This window comes from Onychostruthus taczanowskii, unplaced genomic scaffold (genome assembly GCF_017590055.1).
Source record: "Onychostruthus taczanowskii isolate IOZ18803 unplaced genomic scaffold, ASM1759005v1 scaffold98, whole genome shotgun sequence".
Taxonomy (NCBI): Eukaryota; Metazoa; Chordata; class Aves; order Passeriformes; family Passeridae; genus Onychostruthus; species Onychostruthus taczanowskii.
In genome coordinates this window covers 1,649,094-1,667,499 of record NW_024507879.1, presented here as the reverse complement: position 1 = coordinate 1,667,499, position 18,406 = coordinate 1,649,094, and the positions used below count along the sequence as shown (strand labels likewise).

At 47.8% G+C, this 18,406-nt stretch overlaps 2 protein-coding genes across 2 annotated transcripts in view; one reads left to right on the top strand and one right to left on the bottom strand.

Moving 5' to 3' along the window:
* The first annotated feature begins 1,740 nt into the window (after positions 1 to 1,740).
* TACR2 (tachykinin receptor 2) lies at positions 1,741 to 12,329 on the top strand. The gene is made up of 5 exons (XM_041427288.1): positions 1,741 to 2,159; positions 5,615 to 5,809; positions 9,229 to 9,385; positions 10,032 to 10,228; positions 11,402 to 12,329. The coding sequence occupies exons 1-5, from the start codon at positions 1,756 to 1,758 to the stop codon at positions 11,595 to 11,597; spliced, it is 1,149 nt and encodes a 382-aa protein (XP_041283222.1). The 5' UTR covers positions 1,741 to 1,755; the 3' UTR covers positions 11,598 to 12,329.
* A 1,546-nt stretch (positions 12,330 to 13,875) lies between these two features.
* Positions 13,876 to 18,406, bottom strand: part of LOC121348091 (hexokinase-1) — a 37,254-nt gene continuing 32,723 nt past the window's right edge. The window contains exons 17-18 of the mRNA XM_041427282.1: positions 17,706 to 17,939; positions 13,876 to 16,994 (exon numbers count right to left, since the gene is read on the bottom strand). Of these exons, the coding sequence (XP_041283216.1) occupies positions 16,850 to 16,994; positions 17,706 to 17,939 (379 nt within the window). The 3' untranslated portion in view covers positions 13,876 to 16,849. The remainder of the gene's footprint in view (positions 16,995 to 17,705; positions 17,940 to 18,406) is intronic.

Here is an 18,406-nt window from a genome sequence, read left to right as displayed (position 1 = left end):
TTTTCTAAGCACATGCTCCCATTCCACTTTCTGCAAGTGATAAAGCACTTTAGGGCACTCCCAGTGAAATGTGTGGAGGTTTTTGCTCCTGTTCTCCTTCAAATTTGCAGGGATTTCAGACCGCACATTAAAATTTTTTTTGAAGAACACTATTAGCTGTTGAATTGGTATTGCAAGTCATGAACAGCCCTCCTGAACTGTGCACAAAAAGTGGAAGGTCCCTAAGCTATTTAAAGAGGGGTAAGACTTTGAAGAAGCAGCTGGAAGAGCTTTGCAATGCACTCTGGAAGATGTTCACAAGCGCACCTTTTCAGTTTGTGGGTAGGGAAGTGAGAGGGATTACCTCCAGGGAAGAGGAGGAGACTTTACATGCAGGGCTACAGGTGTTGATTTCTTTAGAAGTAACACCTGGGCAATATTGCAACAGAGAAAAAGTGCTTGAAAGAGTTGCTTAGGTGATGGGTTAACTCAAGGCTGCCTCCAGAAATTAATGAAGCAAGGAAAGATTCCAGGCTGAGCTGGTGCAGAGGATCCTGAGCTGATAAACACTGCCCTGTTACAGGAGAGCCTGGCACCAGCTGCAGGAGCTGGAAAACTGCTGCCATGCCAGCACTACAGGCACTGTGAATCCTGAAGGCAGCTTTTCATACCTGAAACCCCTTCAGCTCCCAGCTGAGCAGGCATGAGTGAGTGCCAAGTACTCTTGGATGTCTCAGCCTCTGAGTGTCACTCCTGCTTTGCTTTAAGCTGACGGCAAGCAGGAGCGCTGTGCTCCGAGCAGCGTCAGGGCTTCCTCTTTCCTACAAGAACCCAAAATTTCTGCGGGCATGAGGTCACCAAGTTCCTACAGCACACCCTGGGAAAGGGGATGCACCATGCAAAAGGAAGGATCTTACTGAATTGCATCAAATATAGTTTCTCTCTTGCTGTGAGAGCTCACGGGAAGTCAGGCAGGGTCCTGGAAACTTGAGGATTGCAGGACTGGTAAACCTGGAGAAATAAGTACCCTTGCATGTAAGCCTGTAAAATCCTGACAGGGCAGCGTGGCCATTGCAGAGGTTATTCAAAACTGAGTGCAGCAAGGGGGAAGCTGCACGTACCACTTTGCCACGTTTCATTTGATGTCAAATTGTTGTTTAGTTCTCCCCTGCAAGAGACTCCACCTCCTTTCTAAGTCCCCTTAAAACCTGCTGAGATTTTATCCCAGTGCAACTCCTACCTCGTGCTTAATAGTTGCACAGGAAAGAACAGCAAACGTCCTCACTCCCATTGCAGGGGATTCAGACACCTGGTGCTTTAGAAAACTGCTGCCCTGACCAAGAATTTCTACTTGGATTGAAGTGTTTTTTTGGCTTCCGTTTATGTTCTCTTGTCCCTAAAAGTAATCTAAAGGAAGATTGCTTGCTGCATCACTTGCTGCTGGCCTGGAAAACATCTTCCTTTCCCTTTTTTTTCTTCCTTTTTTAGACGAAAAAGAAACTTGAAGAAGAGAGTTGTTCTTCAGGTTTTTTTTTCTCTTCAAGCATAGGTTAAAATGCCAGGGAAGAAGGAGGAGGCCCTTGGCATCGCTCATCTCCTGCTGGAACTGCATTGCATCACTTGGAAAACAGGAGGAGAGGACACGAGGCAGCTCATCCCGACGTCCTTTTAACAGCACTTGGTTAAATGCGTGGAAATTCATACACCAGCATCCACTGCAAGGAAATGAGCAGATGCCAGAAGATTTTCTTCTACACTTGCAAGAAGTGAAAAGCCATGGGCGTGTTTTCCGTTTTTAACGCCAGCGACGTTTCGCAGGCTGGCTCCCTGCAGGACGGCGGCAACTGGACAGCGGCAACCCAGTTCAGCCAGCCGGGCTGGAGGATTGCTCTGTGGGCCATCACCTACTCCTTCATCGTTGTCACATCCATCCTTGGCAATGCCACCATCATCTGGATTATTCTGGCTCACAGGAGGATGAGGACCGCGACCAATTACTTCATCGTGAACTTGGCCCTTTCGGACCTGCTGATGTCCGCTTTCAACACCATCTTCAATTTTATCTATGCCAGCCACAATGTCTGGTACTTTGGTGAGGAATTCTGCAGGTTTCAGAACTGGTTCCCCATCACTGCAGTGTTTGTGAGCATTTACTCCATGACAGCCGTGGCTGCAGAGAGGTAAGAGGTGAATGGAGAAGGTGAAGTCCAAAAAGATCCCCTGTAAGTCGTGAAAAAAAATCATTGTAATGCTTTGGCCCCCACTCTGTCATGTGCCTTATCAGCAAAGTGTAAGGAGTGCCAGACTGTAGGGTTTGATGCTAATTATGGCGTGGTTTAATCCCTGGTCTGAATCACACCCAAATCTGTAATGAGTGGAAGTGGCTGATATTTTTGTTGTTCCCACATTATTGATCAGAAATTGTTTCCCAATCATCGTGAAAACTCTCATGTGGCTTTGTTGGGTTTTTTTTAAACCATGAGACGGATATATCCGGAAAAAGGAGAATATGCTGCAGGCTGCTGAAACTATCAGCAGCCCTAATCCTGCTGTGAGTCCAGCAAACCACCAGAAATAATGGGAATTAGATTAGGAATGGCAGAGTCTGCTCCTCTGGTTCATTAGAATTGCTTATTCCGAGAAGGAGGGAAGTAATTACAGTGATTCCGTTTGACTTCTGGGGCAACTTGGTATTTTCATAAAATTCACTTCCAACTGCCAAGTCACTTTTACTTAAGCTTTAATTTCTGGAGTCTGACTGTGTTTACAGCTCATTGTTAAATAGCATGAAACTGTTTTTCCTTTTCACTAGAAAGCAGCCAAAAGCCTGTGGGAGTATCCTCCCTTACAGGCAATGCTGTGTGCAAGAAGCAGAGGAGGTTATTTTCCTTTCCTTTTCCCTTTTCCTTTTCCTTTTCCTTTCCTCCTTCCATCCTTCCTTCCCCTCTCCCTGCTGCAGCCTCAGGGTGAAGACTTCCCTGGGTCAGCCTGACCCGGCACCCAAAAATACCATCACTCCTAAATCAAAGGAGTGAAATACCGGCACTCCTTTATCAAAGCCCTGCTGCTGACTTTGCCGTTTCCTTCAGGTTCCCTGTGTCCACAGGGGCTCTTGCAGCTCCCTCGGGAGGGGATGCAGCTCCCTCCGGAGCCATCCAAAGCGCCGCGCTGCCTGAGCCATGGGGGTCGCAGCTGGGATCAGCCCGGCACACCCAGCCTCAGGAAGCGATCACACACCAATCTCACCGGATGAACAGGCTGGGAGAGAGAAAAAGGGCTTTTCTCACCGGGGATGCCCGCTGAAACCTGTGCAGGAGCTGGGGACGGGGCTGAGGGATGTGTTTGTCAGTCTGCAGTCGTCCAGATGTAAGCAAATCCCTTTTTAGAATCAATGGCAGCTCAGTTTTAGACTCAAATATTCTTTTGCTGCTCCTGGCTGTAAATCAAGGGTTGTTGTTAGCTACTATTTTATACATTTGTCTGACAAAGAATACTTTTTAAAAGCCGTTTCAGCCTGTTGTCGTGTCTTCTTACTCATGTTCCTTAGGGATTTTTGGTGAAAGCACCTATATAGCCAAAATCTCTTTAGTTACATGGCACAGATCAGAAAGAGGACTTGGCACCTCGCTGCAAACCATATTTAGCTATTCTTTAGTTAGCCTTAAAATAGATCCTGACTGTCTCCTGGAAACTCGACGCTTCCATTTATTGTTAAGAGAAGTTGTGTCCACTCCAGCTGCAGTGTTTAACTTCTATAAAAACATCTTCTGAAGTGGTTTATTTTAAGGAAGGAGGCTGAGAAGTGATAGCTCTAAGTCACTTTTGTCTGGCGTGGAAAAGCCCTGGTGATACTGCTCACTGTTGGGTCTAGGATCACTCCATCTCCCCATTCCCAGAGCAGCTGTTCCCACTGCAGCCCTGGAGGCACAAATGAGCCTGATCGATCAGCTCGAGTTTCACACTCTGCTTAGCAAAGTCTCCTATGGCCTGCTTGGAAAGTGCACTAGAGGGTCCAAAATTCAGCTCGTTTTGTCTACACGCCTGAGGAGCAGAGGAAGATTGTAGTCCCAGCATCCTGGGATGTCACAGGGGCATTGAGAGAGGGCACAAGGAGCACGAGAGCATGGGGATAAAGGCCAAGCTGCCACACAGCAAGAGGGGCCAGGAGATCTCAGCAGGTTTGATAAATCTCCCAGCTTGCAGGAGCTCACCTAAAATCACAGCTTGCCTCAGGGGAAAGCCTGCACCCAGCCCTGTAACACCTTCGGTGTCTGCAGCACGGGCTGCAGTGACAGCACGGTGGCTGGCATCATTTATTCCCAGGACTTGCCATTCACTGAGGGCCACAGATCACTATTTCAGACACTTCTGTGGGCAAACACTCTGGAGAATACCCACCAGGGGATTCCTCCCTGAGCAGACTCGAGCACTGTGTAACACTGCCTATGGCAAGCTAAAGAAAAGTGAGGTGACATGAAAATGTTAGAGCTAAATAAGGCCCTGCTGCTGTGCAGCCCTGGATTGCTCCCTGTGCTGCCTGTCCTGCAGCAGCAGCTGGGCACAGCTCCCCACCAACAGCCTGGCTAAGAGACAGCACAATTTGTCAGATTTTTCCTATGAAAACCAGGAGGCAATGGGCATTTTCCACTCTATTATGCCTTTGTTGCGACCATGACAAAGCACAGGGACAGCATGACAAGAAATGCATAATTGATTATGTACTCGTTACAACACCGTGCATTTCCACACAGGGAACTTAAAACCAGAGGGCTCATGAGTAATCCAATAGTCAGATGTGCCTGAGGGCTCTGAGCAGGCGTGGATGAAAGGGTCAGTCAGCCCTTCCCTCCTCTGCAAGCACAAGAGGCAGCCACAAACAGAGGGAGACAGCAGGAGTTTTCCACAGCTAAAAATCAGTGGGGAAAAAATCAGAGTAAAGGATACTCGAGAGCCCAGTCTGCTCTTGTGCTAATATGAAGCATCAGAGATGGACATAATTAGGAAGAAAAAGCATACTTGGCTGGGCTTTTTTTGGTAAGGCACTTGCAAAAATAACTTCAATAAAAGAGCGAGAATACTTTTCACAAGGGCTTGGAGTGACAGGATGGGGGAATGGCTTCACACTGATGCAGTGAAGGGTTAGATGGGATATTGGGAAGAAATTCTTCCTCTGGCACAGGGTGACTAGAGGAGTTGTGGCTGCCCCATCCCTGGAAGTGTTCAAGGCCAAGCTGGACAGGGCTTGGAGCAACCTGGGATAGTGGAAGGTGTCCTGCCCATGGCTGGGGATTGGAACTTGGTATTCTTTAAGGTGCCTTCCAACCCCAAACCATTCTGGGATTCTATGAAAAATCCCATAAGGGGAATGCTTGCAAAGCCTGTAGGCAGAGGTTATAAAAGACTGCTTCCTCCTCACACCAGCAGCATCCATCCATTTGGGTTTAATATATTCTGCCCTAAGACTTGCAATCATTCTCTCCAGAAAGGATTTGGTTCCTTATTATTTACAGCCTGGAACCTGTCAAAATGTCTGTATTAATGAAGCCCGCTCACTCCTGATGAGTTTTTACAATTGCTGTGTCTGTTGTACAGACTGCCAATCTCACTGTAAAAGCTCTACACCTGTTTCTTGCAGGTACGTGGCCATCATTCACCCCTTCAAGCCCAGGCTGTCTGCTGGAAGCACCAGGGTCATCATTGGGATCATCTGGCTGGTGGCATTCGGGCTTGCCTTCCCGCAGTGCTTCTACGCCGAGATCACCGTGGACAACGGCACCATGAAATGCATCGTGGTCTGGCCTGATGACGTTGGATCCAAGCACCAGCTGGCGTAAGAGACGTGATAAAACTCCTAATTCAGGCTAAAGTTAGCCAGGAAAATAACTTCCAAACTGCTGGCTGTGGAGGGTGCTGGGAGAGAAACCAGGAGAGCCTGGGGCTGGGGCAGCCCATCCAAACGCAATTTGAGCCAGATGTGGAAAAAGCTGCCAGGTGATCGTGGTTCAAGGCAATCCTGAACCTGCCCTCCACCCCTGCTTTGAAAGCTGGTTATAATGTCCAGAAACCCTACATACAGGGCTTGGGGAATTTAAGGGAAACCAGTTCAAAAAGTCTCTAAACAATCAGTAAATCCTGGTTTCAAAGGCTCTGGATTTTCTTCCTCCATCAGGCAGGAGGAAACTGGGTATCTTTAATGCTGAGAAGCCACGTAATTAGTTAAAAATTATGCTGCCCTCTGTGGGGGTAAAAGGAAAATAAAACCAGAGAGCAGCATGTTTCAAACATCCTAGGGTTTTATAGACATATTTATCTGGGCACACATCTGCACTCCTGAAGGTTCCTGAGCCTCACAGTGATTTCCTCCTGCTTGAAAGCAAGATTGTTCAAACAGATTAAGCAGGCCTTACCCTGCATTCAGGGGATCTGCTGGTATTACTCATCATGCAAAGCACACCATGAACCTTTGAGAAATTTATCAAACAAAACATATTTATATAAAAGTAGCAATGGAAGAAATGAGGAAAAGGAACAGATCAATTAACAAAGTGCAATTTTTCAAACCAAAACCCACTGTGAAGGCTCCATGCACGTGAGACATTTTCCCTGCTCAGTCTTCATCTCTGGCAGGCAGCTGGATGCCTCCTTAACTCAGCTATTACCAAACTAACTGATTTTCACACTAATATGTGCCAAGTTCCACGACCTTTGTGTCATTTTGGGCAAGCTGCAGCATGTGCAGACAGTGGTTGCCAGTTGTTCCCAGCTGAGCAAAATCAGGCTCAAACTTCTCATGCTGGATGATGCTCCTCCTCCTGGGGGCTCCTTTTTGGTACCCTCTGGTACTTTTTGGGGAGCAGTGTGCCAGGCTCCTGTGGATAGAGGAGGAGGGAGAATAGATAACCACTAATACGTGAGGCAATTCCATCCAGATGAAGAGCATGAGGTTTATCTTTCCCACATCCATGGCATGGAAAGGATTCAGATGAGTTCCCCAGCATGCTGTCAAAGCCCCTGTGGGCTGGAAAGGCTGGTCCTGAACGTGGCAAGTAGCAGGGCAGGTCCTTTCTGGGATCTCCAGCAGAAGAGCAGCAGCTCCTGACCACAATCCATCACTCACCAGCTCTCCCTCCCTGAACAGCCTCAGCTCTGCAGGTTTTGGTCTCTCTCTTAGAAAGGAAGTGGGAAACATTGCTCCCCAGAAACCTTACTGAGTGATGGGTTTGTTGGGACAGATGCCTGCAGCACAGACCGTGGAGAAAAAGCCTTGTGCAGCCATTCATATACTAGTCCAAATAACAAGGAAAAGAAATACTAAGAAACCCAAAGAAAAACAACAAAAAAATTGAGAGCTGGGTTCCTGTGTTGACTGTGTGTCCTCTGAATGCACTTTGTTAATGGATTTGTGTGTCCTCTGTGAGACTGCAACCCTCTGCTAAAAGATCAATGATGTTCCTCTGTCTTGAAGGAGCAGGGAATCCAGCCCAAGGACCCCTTATCACACCAGCAGAGAGATGAGATTTTGCTGCTTATACAAGTCCCTGTAACATTAAAAGCCATGTGTAGCCATTCACCTAAAAGATCAATGATGTTCCTCTGTCTTGAAGGAGCAGGGAATCCAGCCCAAGGACCCCTTATCACACCAGCAGAGATGAGATTTTGCTGCTTATAGAAGTCCCTGTAACATTAAAAGCCACGTGTAGCCATGCACATACTAGTCCAAATAAAAAGGAAAAGAAATACTAAGAAGCCCAAAGAAAAACAACAAAAAAATTGAGAGCTGGGTTCCTGTGTTGACTGTGTGTCCTCTGAATCCTTTGCAGTTGAATAAACCCATCTTTCAAGATTTCTAGGCTTCAGAACATAGGAAAATCCTTTTCTGCAGGAAAGATGTGTATAATTATGACAGAAGGAAGTAAAAAAATAAAAATCACAATAATTTTAAAAACCCCAAACAACGCACTACTGACTGCCAGTGCCTGAAAAATACTGGCTATAAAGGATATAGAAGTTTAACCAGAGTAAAGAACCTTAACCACAGAGGATTTTTCTTCTGGTGACAGGTTAACTTTGCAGCAAAGTAGCAAAGCTACAAGACTAAAAGTTTCTTTCTACATGTGCTCAAACTCAGGCTCCCATCCTCCCTTGGATGGGAACCCTAAAAGGGCTGTGCTGCACTCCACACACAGCACTAGACCTACAAAAGAGGAACTGCTCTGAGCACAGTAGGAAAAAGTGGAAGACAGGCAGGGACAAACATGCCACATCTCACAAATATAATATTTTTCTTTATGCAGCCACCAGTCTGGTATTTGCAGCCACCCCAAGGAACAAACACCACTGCAGGCCCCAGCACCCATTCAACAGCAAAGCACTCATGTGAGGAGTAACCCCAGAGCCTTGTCAGACTGAGAAAGACCATTTGCACCCCCCAGCATTTTGGGGTCACTGCCAGCAGCGTGTGCCGGAGCCCTCCTGCCTAATCCTACTTTTCACTCTGTTTATGTTCATTTGACAGCTGCTGCAAGGGACTGAGCAGGTTGTTCCCTTCCCATAAATGGTGATTGCTTAAACTAATCAGCCCCCAGCATGAGGGAACCAGCAGAAGTTTGTGGGGTGACATGGAAAGCTAGAAAGGGCCGAGGTTAAAATGCAGCTAAGGGGACGGATGCCAGTGCTTTCAGCTGGAGCTGTGACTGTGTGGCCTGTTGGTGGTACATTAACTGTGTGTGCTCACACAAATAAAAACAGCCAGCTGCACAAATACAGGAAGCATCCCTTCCTCACTGGCTGCATCTTTGTGCACCCTGTTAGCAGCCAGTCCCTGATCTGGCTTCTTTCCACTGTTGCCACTGCTGCATTCATCAAGTTACTCTATAGTTTCTGGACTATTCCTTTCCCATACCTGTGATTTAAGGACTTGTACTTTTACCACCCTCTCTCTCTCTCCCCCTGGCTGCAGGGGGACAGCAAAGCTCAGTGCACGTGGCCCTGGACTGCAACCCTCTGCTGAAAGAGCAGTGGTGTTACTCTGTCTTGAAAGAGCAGGGAATCCAGCCCAAGGATCCCCCATCACACCACAAGAGAGATGAGATTTTGCTGTTTACAGAAGTCCCTGTAACAAAAATTATAGGCAAAGTTTCTTTGTGGTTTCACTAGTAGGAGCCAGCATACATATCCAAAAGACAGTTTGTGAAAGAGCTCTCCAAGAGCCATACTGACTGTGAAAAACTGCCTCTTCTTCTCTTTCAGGTACCACATTGCCGTGATTGTGTTGATTTATTTGCTGCCTTTAGTGGTGATGTTTGTTGCATACAGCATTATAGGAGTTACTCTGTGGAGCAGCACGGCTCCAGACAACCACCTGAACAGAGTCCACTACCAACACCAAGTTAATGCCAAAAAAAAGGTCAGAAGTGAAACTTTAAGTATATCATCACCCCCAGCACATCAGCCCTGCTGGCTCCAGTTCCAAAATGGAGCTGGTGTTCCATACAAAATCTTGTGGGATTGGGCTTGAAAGGTTAACAAAATATTTCGGCTCTGGGGTAAAGGGCATCAGCCTGCAAGTTTGAAAAAAATGGTGATTGCGTGCACCAGCCAGCCTTCAAGGAAGAAAGGCTCAGAGCAGCAGGCTGGCTGCCAGCAGCCCTTAGAGACTGAAGAGAATCCACACAGAATAAACCAGGCTGAAACTCTGGACAGGGTGGAGCAGTCTCAGTGTAAGAGCAGCAATCTCCTTTCCCTGCTCAGCTCCCTGGTGCAGCTCCTCTGCAGAGTCCACTCAGTGCTCAGGGAAAGGTTTGCTTTAACCCCCACCCTGTTCCCATCACCAGGGCACTCCCTCCCTGTCGCAGTTTCCATGGCCAGGGCACTCCCTCTCTGTTCCCAGTTCACCAGGGTTGGTTTCTTTGCCACTGCAGTGCAGGTCTACATTCCATACTCTGCACTTTGGGAGGGCAAACCAGGCTCAAAGTGACACCAGCACTTCCCACGGCCCCAACGAGTCCAATCCCCCGGAGCCCAGGAATAACCCCTTGGTTTTGGTTTCCTAGTTTGTGAAGACGATGGTGGTAGTGGTGATCATTTTTGCTGTCTGCTGGCTGCCCTATCACATATACTTCATCCTGGGGAGCTTCAAGGAAGACATCTACCAGCAGAAGTACATTCAGCAGGTGTATCTCGCAGTCTTCCTCCTCGCCATGAGCTCAACAATGTACAACCCCATCATCTACTGCTGCCTGAACCAGAGGTGAGGTAGTGTGAGCACGTGTGCACAGAGAAAACTAAAATCTCAGCCTGAAAAAAGCACAAATCTCTGGAGGTGAGAACAGCTATGATTTTCAACTGCAGTCCTTAGGCCAACGACACAACTTAACTTGCCCTGTGCTGATAATGGGACGCACTCTGAGCTCTTAACCCGGCCCGTGGCATCTTCTGTCTCTGAATAAAGCACGGGCAGCAGGCACAGGAGCAGCACAGCCACGCTTGCACCCATTTCCACATGCAGAGCATCCTGTTCCCAAGGGAGGGATCTGTAATCCCTGCACTGCTGAGCTGTTGCTGGCCTGGCTCAGCCACCTGCCCTTCCCAGGCCCCCCCAGCACAATCCTGGGCTCACCCCCAGGGGTGGGAAGCGGGAGCAGCCCACGGGTGCCCGTGAAGGTGCCATGGGGACGTGTCACCGCGAGGGAGCAGCCGGGGGAGCGCATCCCCAGCGTGCCAAGAGATGTCCCTCTTGCTCTGTGCGATGCAGAGCGCAGGGAGCTAGCTGCTCCGGCTGCCCGCGGATCTATCCGTGCCAAAATCCCGCACCCTTCACCCCCCCCAGCCCTCTTCAGGCTGGCTGCGAGCTTCAAAGGTGACAAATGGTTACCAGCACACGTCCTGGGCAGTTTCACTGGGACTGCAGCAGCCCAGAGCGATGCTGCGAGGCTTGCATTTCAAACACCATCCTGCTGGGAGCTGGCAAAAGAAGTCCATTCACCCAAACTGTATTTAACATGAAGTACACAAGCATGTCCTCCCCCTCCCCTCTCAGAAAGCAGACAGCTTCCTCATTTAGTTATTCATAGGGTTTTTTGGGTGTTTTTGAAAGCTCCAACTGAGTCAACGCATGTATTTTCCTCAGATTTTCTGTCTCACAAATGCAGTCACCAGCAGGGCCAGCACACCAAACTCCCTGCCATTTCACTGATCATGTATGTTTACTTAAAATACTTAAATCAGGAAATCTGATCAGGAACTCCTGGTGCACCTCCCTCCATGGTTTCATGCATTTAGCTTTTCACCTCATTCCTTTGATTTCAGTGGGAATATTTATTTCCATAGTTATTCACAGGTAGAACCAAGTCATGAGTTTGTTCATTCTCTGCACATTTAGAAAGATCATTTCACCATTTCATTGCTTTTCTCACTTTCACAGGTTTCGCTCTGGATTCAAGCTAGCCTTCCGGTGGTGTCCCTGCATAAAAGCAACAGAAAAAGACAAACTTAAACTTATGTCCCCATCCCTCTACCAGACAACCCACAGGAAGTCAAGAACAACAAGTTTCAACACAGAAACTCAGCTGAATGAGAAAGAGAAGACATCATTTACCCTCACCCAATTAACACTTTGATTGCCTGCTCCTGGTCCTGGCTCCATGCCCATACACCATGCCAAGGCAGCAGATCTGAAGAAGCCTGAAAAGCAGGTCTTTTTCTCTGGAGCAACTGTTTCCTACAGGACTTCCTTAGATGCCATTAGCATTGAAGGCAGTGTGTGGATGACACTTCTATCCATGTCGGTCCAAGCTACAGATACGAGTTTAGCCCTCCCTTACATCAACAACTGCAATACAGAACAGACATCAGGCCCAGGAGGTCAAGAAATCAGCAAAGCAGATCTGAGGCAATGCCAATCAGGAGAATATAAATGATTCCCTTCTACATTGTGATCTCCTGATTTCTGTTCCACCAAGACACTTGAATTCAGGAAAGAGGCAATGGAGCAGAAAGGCTGGGGCTCAGCTGGGATGGACCCCAGGGCTGTGTGGGCAGCCCAGTCCCAGGGCTCAGCAGCTCCAAGGCACTGTGGACCAAAGCCTGCTTACAATAAAGGCAAATACTAACACATCCTGACTGAAAAATCCAGCCTGCCCTCAAAATTTTTTGCATTCTGGGATTTTTATGCCTGCAATTTCACCAGCAGAAACGGTTCCTTTAGATGTTGTCATTGCACGGATTTCTATAACCTTGTCCCAAAATATGATGTTGGTTTCCTATTAAACCATGCTCAAGTGATTTCCCCTTCACATTAATTGTGGTGCCTAATTTGGAGAGCAAGGCTCTCAGAAGAGTCAGTAGCCAGGGATGGCCACTGGCTTGGTCAGGGCTCATGGATCCAATCAGAATCCACCTTCTTTACCCCCTTTTAGTCCTAACAGCAGTGGTCCATCGCTGTCTTTTCCCAGATAGTGCCTTCACCTTCCCTTTCCAGACTTACCCCATATTTATCCTCACTGCTCTTCCCAGATATGAAAATAAAAGCTGGAATATGTCATCTTCCCACCCTGAGGTATTGTGTGCAGGCACACAAACCAGGAGAAGCTGAAATATAAACATTATGCAACAGTAATACAGCATTTAATAATGGTGTGATAAGTAGCACCTCACAATCACCTTCACCTCTCATGACAGGTTTGCAAATAGTATCACAGAGCCATACCTTATCAATTAAAAAGCTCCTGTGATGTTGACAACAACCAGTTATTTGAAATATTCTCCTTTGCTCTGTGAAAGCCAAACTACAAAGTGCTGCCAGGCTTAAATTCTGCAGTAAATCCAGAGAAAATGTTCATGGCTTGAACTGAAAGAGTACTCAGGGATACGATTTTGCCAAGCCTGTTCCAATACAGGAACGAGATATATGTTCTTCACTTCTCCACCTCCCTGGCTCTGTGGAGAACAATTATGTTATGCAACAAACTTGTCCCACTATTGGCACAACAAACCCCAGGCCCCTCTGCAAAAATTCACAACTTTAAATCATTCTAGCAGACAATTTCTAGTCCAGATGTCACCTGGCCAGCCCTCTCCCCAGGCCAGCCTGCTGGGCATTTACAGACAGCCACCACCAAGTCACTCTGCCAAAGGGATGGAAAACCCTTTGGAGGGATGCTCTGGCAGGCACACATCGCTGGGACCAGGCAGAGACTCCTGCTCTGAGGAACTGAAGGACACCTACTCACAGAGCTCAGTATTTGATATACATGAGCTGTACTCCCCCTGCCCAGCTGCTGTGAGTCTAAGGCCTTTAAACTCTGCAGCTTTCTGATGCAGAGCTTTTTAGATTAAACAGGCCTATCTTGAGCATCCCACCTTCCCCCTCCCTCTTCCATCACACCTGAACATCCAGCCAGAGTCTATTCCAGATGCCCCAGAGTGCTGCCAGTGCAGTCCCTGACTGGCACTGATGTTTTCTGACAGCTCAAGGCATCTCTTTCTCTTGCTGGGAGCAGAAAGCAGAGGATGACTTCTTCACATTGCAAAAGGAATTCTCTGTGCCCTGGTGGACTCAAGGTGCAGATCCTGAGGTTTTATCCCATAGAAACAGCAACAGTTAAGGAAGCAGAGATGCCCCGAGCCCTCGTTACACAGCAGGCTATGTTATTCCTGTGATACATGAGGCAACAGGAACACCATGCCCCATGGTAAGTACATGCAATTCTCCATTAATAAATATAGACAGGATTAAATACCACACAGCAGTAAAGACATCCAGGTCAGCAATAAATCCCTCTCCTGCATGTTCACTTGTGCTCTAAGTAGCAAAGCAGTCCCAGCAGTCAGTAAAGAAAAACACTTGAAGAATCTCATTTTTATGGCAAAGGAATGAACAAAAAGCACAGAACGGGGTTCAAAAGTTCAGAAACACTTTATTTTGCCTTCTGCTATTTTCTTAAGAAAACAAAACAAAACAAGGTCTGCTTGTTTTAAAACCCATTCAAAAGGCTTCTGAGAGAACCCCAGAGGAGTAAGGAGCAGATGACATTACAACAGTGGTATGCAAATGGTCTTTTCCCCAGGAAATATAAGATTTTTGTGTTCATATTGCAGTAATTACAGCTTAACAGTTAAGAGGACTGTGATTTTATTCACCAAGCCTAAAAGCTTTAAGACATCTCAGTCATTGCTTGGGTAACATTGGAGACATTTCTTCAGACAGTTATAGCTTGTGATTCACTTGGAACAGTTTCCTAGGGGTAAGAAGTAGTCTGGAAATGGAAATCCCACCATGTCTCCCTTTGGAAAAGAACTGCCGTGTCTTACCAAGTACATCAACTATGGTCCACGGTAGGAAAAGTTAGAAACACAAACTCACTCCCTATTTGTTATGAGCTGGATCCAATAAACAAAACGACCTATGCCAGCATCTCCAAAATCCACAGTCACCCTGAGACCAAGTTTAACTTCCACTTCTCCTTCACCCTCTATCCTGCACCGAGCCTGGCCCCCAGGTGCCGAAGAGCTCCAAACCCAGGTCCCCAGGCACGGTTCACACCACCCCTACAGCACTGCCGACGGCAGGCACAAGATTTGCAAACCTTCAAGCAATTCAAATGCAACGTGTCCCCCTGTGCCCAAAAAAGTTTCTCACCTTCTTCTGTCTCCTGTTTGGGGTCATAGCTGCACATCAAGGCTGTCAGAGACTATTCAAGCTGTAACGTAAAACGTGTTATTGGAGAAGCACAGCTTTAGTGTACGCAAAAGGGGCTTCCATCTACCACAGCTCCAACACAGGCTGTGCCAGCCAGTGCTGCAGGAGCAGCTGACACCGGGGCTGAGCCGACATTAACCCTACGCACACGGACACGCCATGTCCATCACCAGCCTAATGAAACCACACCGCCCTTGGTGCGGCACCCCGAGGTCCTCCTGCACCACAGATCCCCCTGCACAAGACAGGGCAGGAGGGGCACCCAGACAAGCCACACGGCCCCGAAGATTTGGGCGCTGTCAGCGCTGTGCCTCTGCTGAACTACGTTAGGAAACACGAGGCACGGGGACCTGTGTGAATCTGACCCCGAATGCCCGGGAATAAAAACACACACACAAAACGCAGGCACCACTGGGATTAGGTTGCAGCTCTCCCTACACAATAGCTCTTCCCAAAGCACTAAGCCACCAGCCAACAGCACCTCTTCCAGAAAGAACCACTAAACACCAGTTAACGCACATCAAAAAAGTTTAATATTTTCACAAGTATCACGTAACACTAGTACCGGAGCTACTAGTGTGCAAACTAAAAAGACCCTCTACCTTTGCAAAACCAGTTAGGCATGCAATTCTTCAGGTAGACACACACTTAAAGCTGCAATGACTGTGACTTACAGGTTACTTTACAACATTCACTCACAGTGCACCATAATGCATATTGAAATGTTATCGATAGGTAGGGCAATCCAAATCTTAGGGAGTGGAACGAGAGCAGAGAAGAGCAGCCTGCAAATTTCCATCTACTTTCTGCAGGAAAAGGCAGCAGGGAAAACCATGCGGACATCTAAAATTCATTTTTGGTAGAAGAGTGGGAATTAAGGACTACTGTGTGGTCTCCCTCTTTGCAGAAAGTGGCGTGACTTACAAATATTACTGGACACGTGCCTTCCTAACTGCTTCTCAATTTAAGTGATGCAACTGGTATGCAAATATAATAATGGCATTGACTGGACAGAGGACAGGGTACACCACATGTAAATGATCTGCTGTTGCCTTCGTCCTTGGAATAAGCTGCACCCAATTTTGGCTTTTTGGGTTGTTTACGCACATGGGTCCTCAAAGGCAAGATCAAAACACAACCTTCCTCTTCCTTTCTGCGCACTAACTCTGGCTGGGTGTCTGTGTTCTGAGTGGCTGCTGGACAGCATTAAAGATTAAAGCTCTGTGTGGAAGCAAATACCCATTTAAGGCGAGAGACGGAAGTAGGCGCATCCGGGGCACGCGGCTGAGCTGCAGGTTTGGTGGAAGGGCAGCTGCAGTGCCCTGACCTAAACTAACGAGAAGAGACAGGAAGTATTTTCTATAAGAACCCTTCGACAGAAGAACACAGCACAGCCGTGTAGGGAGCACAGATCTACCGATTTGGCAGGTCTGGAGATTTGGATTACCCCAGTCACCAACCGCTCTTTAGGGTTTTCTCGCCGAAACGTGACGGATTTCTCCCAGTAACACAACACTATTCACAGAAGCAATGGGGAATACCAGTGGAACCAGATCTGTGGGACAAGGGTGTTTACGTTCACCATGACAGGAGGCATCAAGGAAGCGAGTAAGTCGCGGTGTCACGTCCCACTACAGAGTTACGTGCGTGCACAGTGCTGACACACCAAAATGTTTTCACAACCGCTTGAGACGAAACAACAGCAGGTAGATAATGCAGGAGGGAACTGTTGCTTCCCCTTCACTTAAAAGCATCAACACCCAGGTCTGGTGGTCAGCGTGCTGGCAGTGTGCTTAACAGGGATGCTGCAAAGAACACGCTTGGTACGATGCAACGGGAGCTCTCAACGCACATCACTTGGGGGCAATTTCGTTTCAGACAACAACTGATTTTTGACAACTGCAGAAATTATAGACTGGGTTTTTTTTCCATGACCTACAGCTGGGGAAGGTACCAACGAGGTGAGTAAGAAACATGCAGATTGGGGTCCAGAAACAGGAGATATTATTAAGAGCACACATTCTATCTTGTATCCTATTTTTTTATGTCATTAGTTGTAATTCTTTTTTTCCCCCAACAAAGCAGTGAGTTCTGAGTTTTTTACCAGTTCTGACTATGCAGTCACTGCTTTATGAGAAACACAAGACAGAATTGAGGCCACGATTGTGGAGTTCAGTTCTGCTCAGCCTCACGAAGCCTGCATCCCACCGCTGTGATGAGCGCTGCCCCTTTCCCACTGCCGTCCTCTGACAGCAGGAAGGTCACGTCGCAGTTGGGTGCCAGATCTTTGACTGTTTGGTGCATGATCCTCGAGAAGCTGTGAAAGCAAACAAGGGCAGTGTGTGAGGAAGGTCCTGCAGCAACTGTGGAGCACTGCCACAGGCATTTGCACTGTGTCCCCTTTCATCAGGCTAAGAGGTAAAATGTTGGAAACCGGGGTGGATTTGAAGCCTGGGAGCAGTAGGAGTTACAGGAAAAAAGCACTTGCATCCCATCCCAGCCCTGCCTGTCTGTGTGAGGTTAACTGAGATCACTAATCCACAGCAAAGGGAAAAGAACAGACCACATAAGTCCTCTCCTTCCCACCCATCTCCCTCCATGCACACTAGAGGTGGGCACTAGTTCTCTTCTCCTCCTGCCCCCAGCTCTTTTAGACTCCTGCCCTCACCTGCATTGTTCTGCAGCAACTCCTCTCCACTGGACACTGAACAGAAACATGCTCCAAAGAGGTACCAGGCATTTCAGCACTGCTCTGTCATTGCCTCTCCAGAGCCAAGGATCCTTCCCTTGCTATACAGCTTCCAACTCACTCAGCAAGCTGTGTCCCCTTCAGTTTGTCACCACCCCCAGAATCTTTCACAAGTCATTCCTGATCCTCTCATTGCCCTTCAGAAAGCCCTGAGCCCCCTAATAAAGACATTTTTCCCCCTAGCTCTTATCCCAGCAAGTGAGAGAGTCCAGCTGGGAGCATCAGGAGGAAGGATATACACAAAAGGCACAAACAAAAGCTGAGAAGGCAAACACTCACTGCGGGTGGAGTTTGTAGAGAGTTCCATCCACACCAACCGTTATCTCCAGGCGCTCTAACCCTCTGTTCTCCCTAATTTTATCTACAATGGCAGCCATTCCAGCACCACAGAGCTGGGCTGCTCGCCTCGACACCGCCCCGCAGACTGTCTTGACAATGATGCTGTCATCGCAGGTGCTGTTGAGCCCCAGCTGCTGGAGGATGGTTCGCACCTGCAGCAAGGCTAACCTGTCACTGTGGGAGGAGAACGCCGTGTTACAGGTTACCCTCGGGCAAGCCATAAACCCCACTGCACTGATGGTGCACCCACCCCAGGCAGCAGCCTCTCCTGACAGCACCAGTGACCCCAGGGAATGCAAATTCAGTCACCCCTGCACTGTGCTGCGGTGCAGGAGAGGGGTGCAAGCAGCAACAGAGGCTCCAAGTCCAGCTCTGCACTGCCTCCCTTTCTCTTTTCTTACCATGGGGCATTCCAGGAAAATATTTTTAACCATGACCTTGGGGTTTTTCCCCTCCCGTGAAGCCTCAGAGATTGTTTTAAAATACAGAGTCCGAGCAATAAAAGCACAAAAACACCCAGTAAGCAGTGCTCACTCAGCTAGTGCTCATTCAATTCCACAACTGCAGCTAAACACACACAAGAGGCCCAGGAAAATGGCTTGATTTCCAAACAAGGAAATAAAATGATAGAGTGAGGGAAT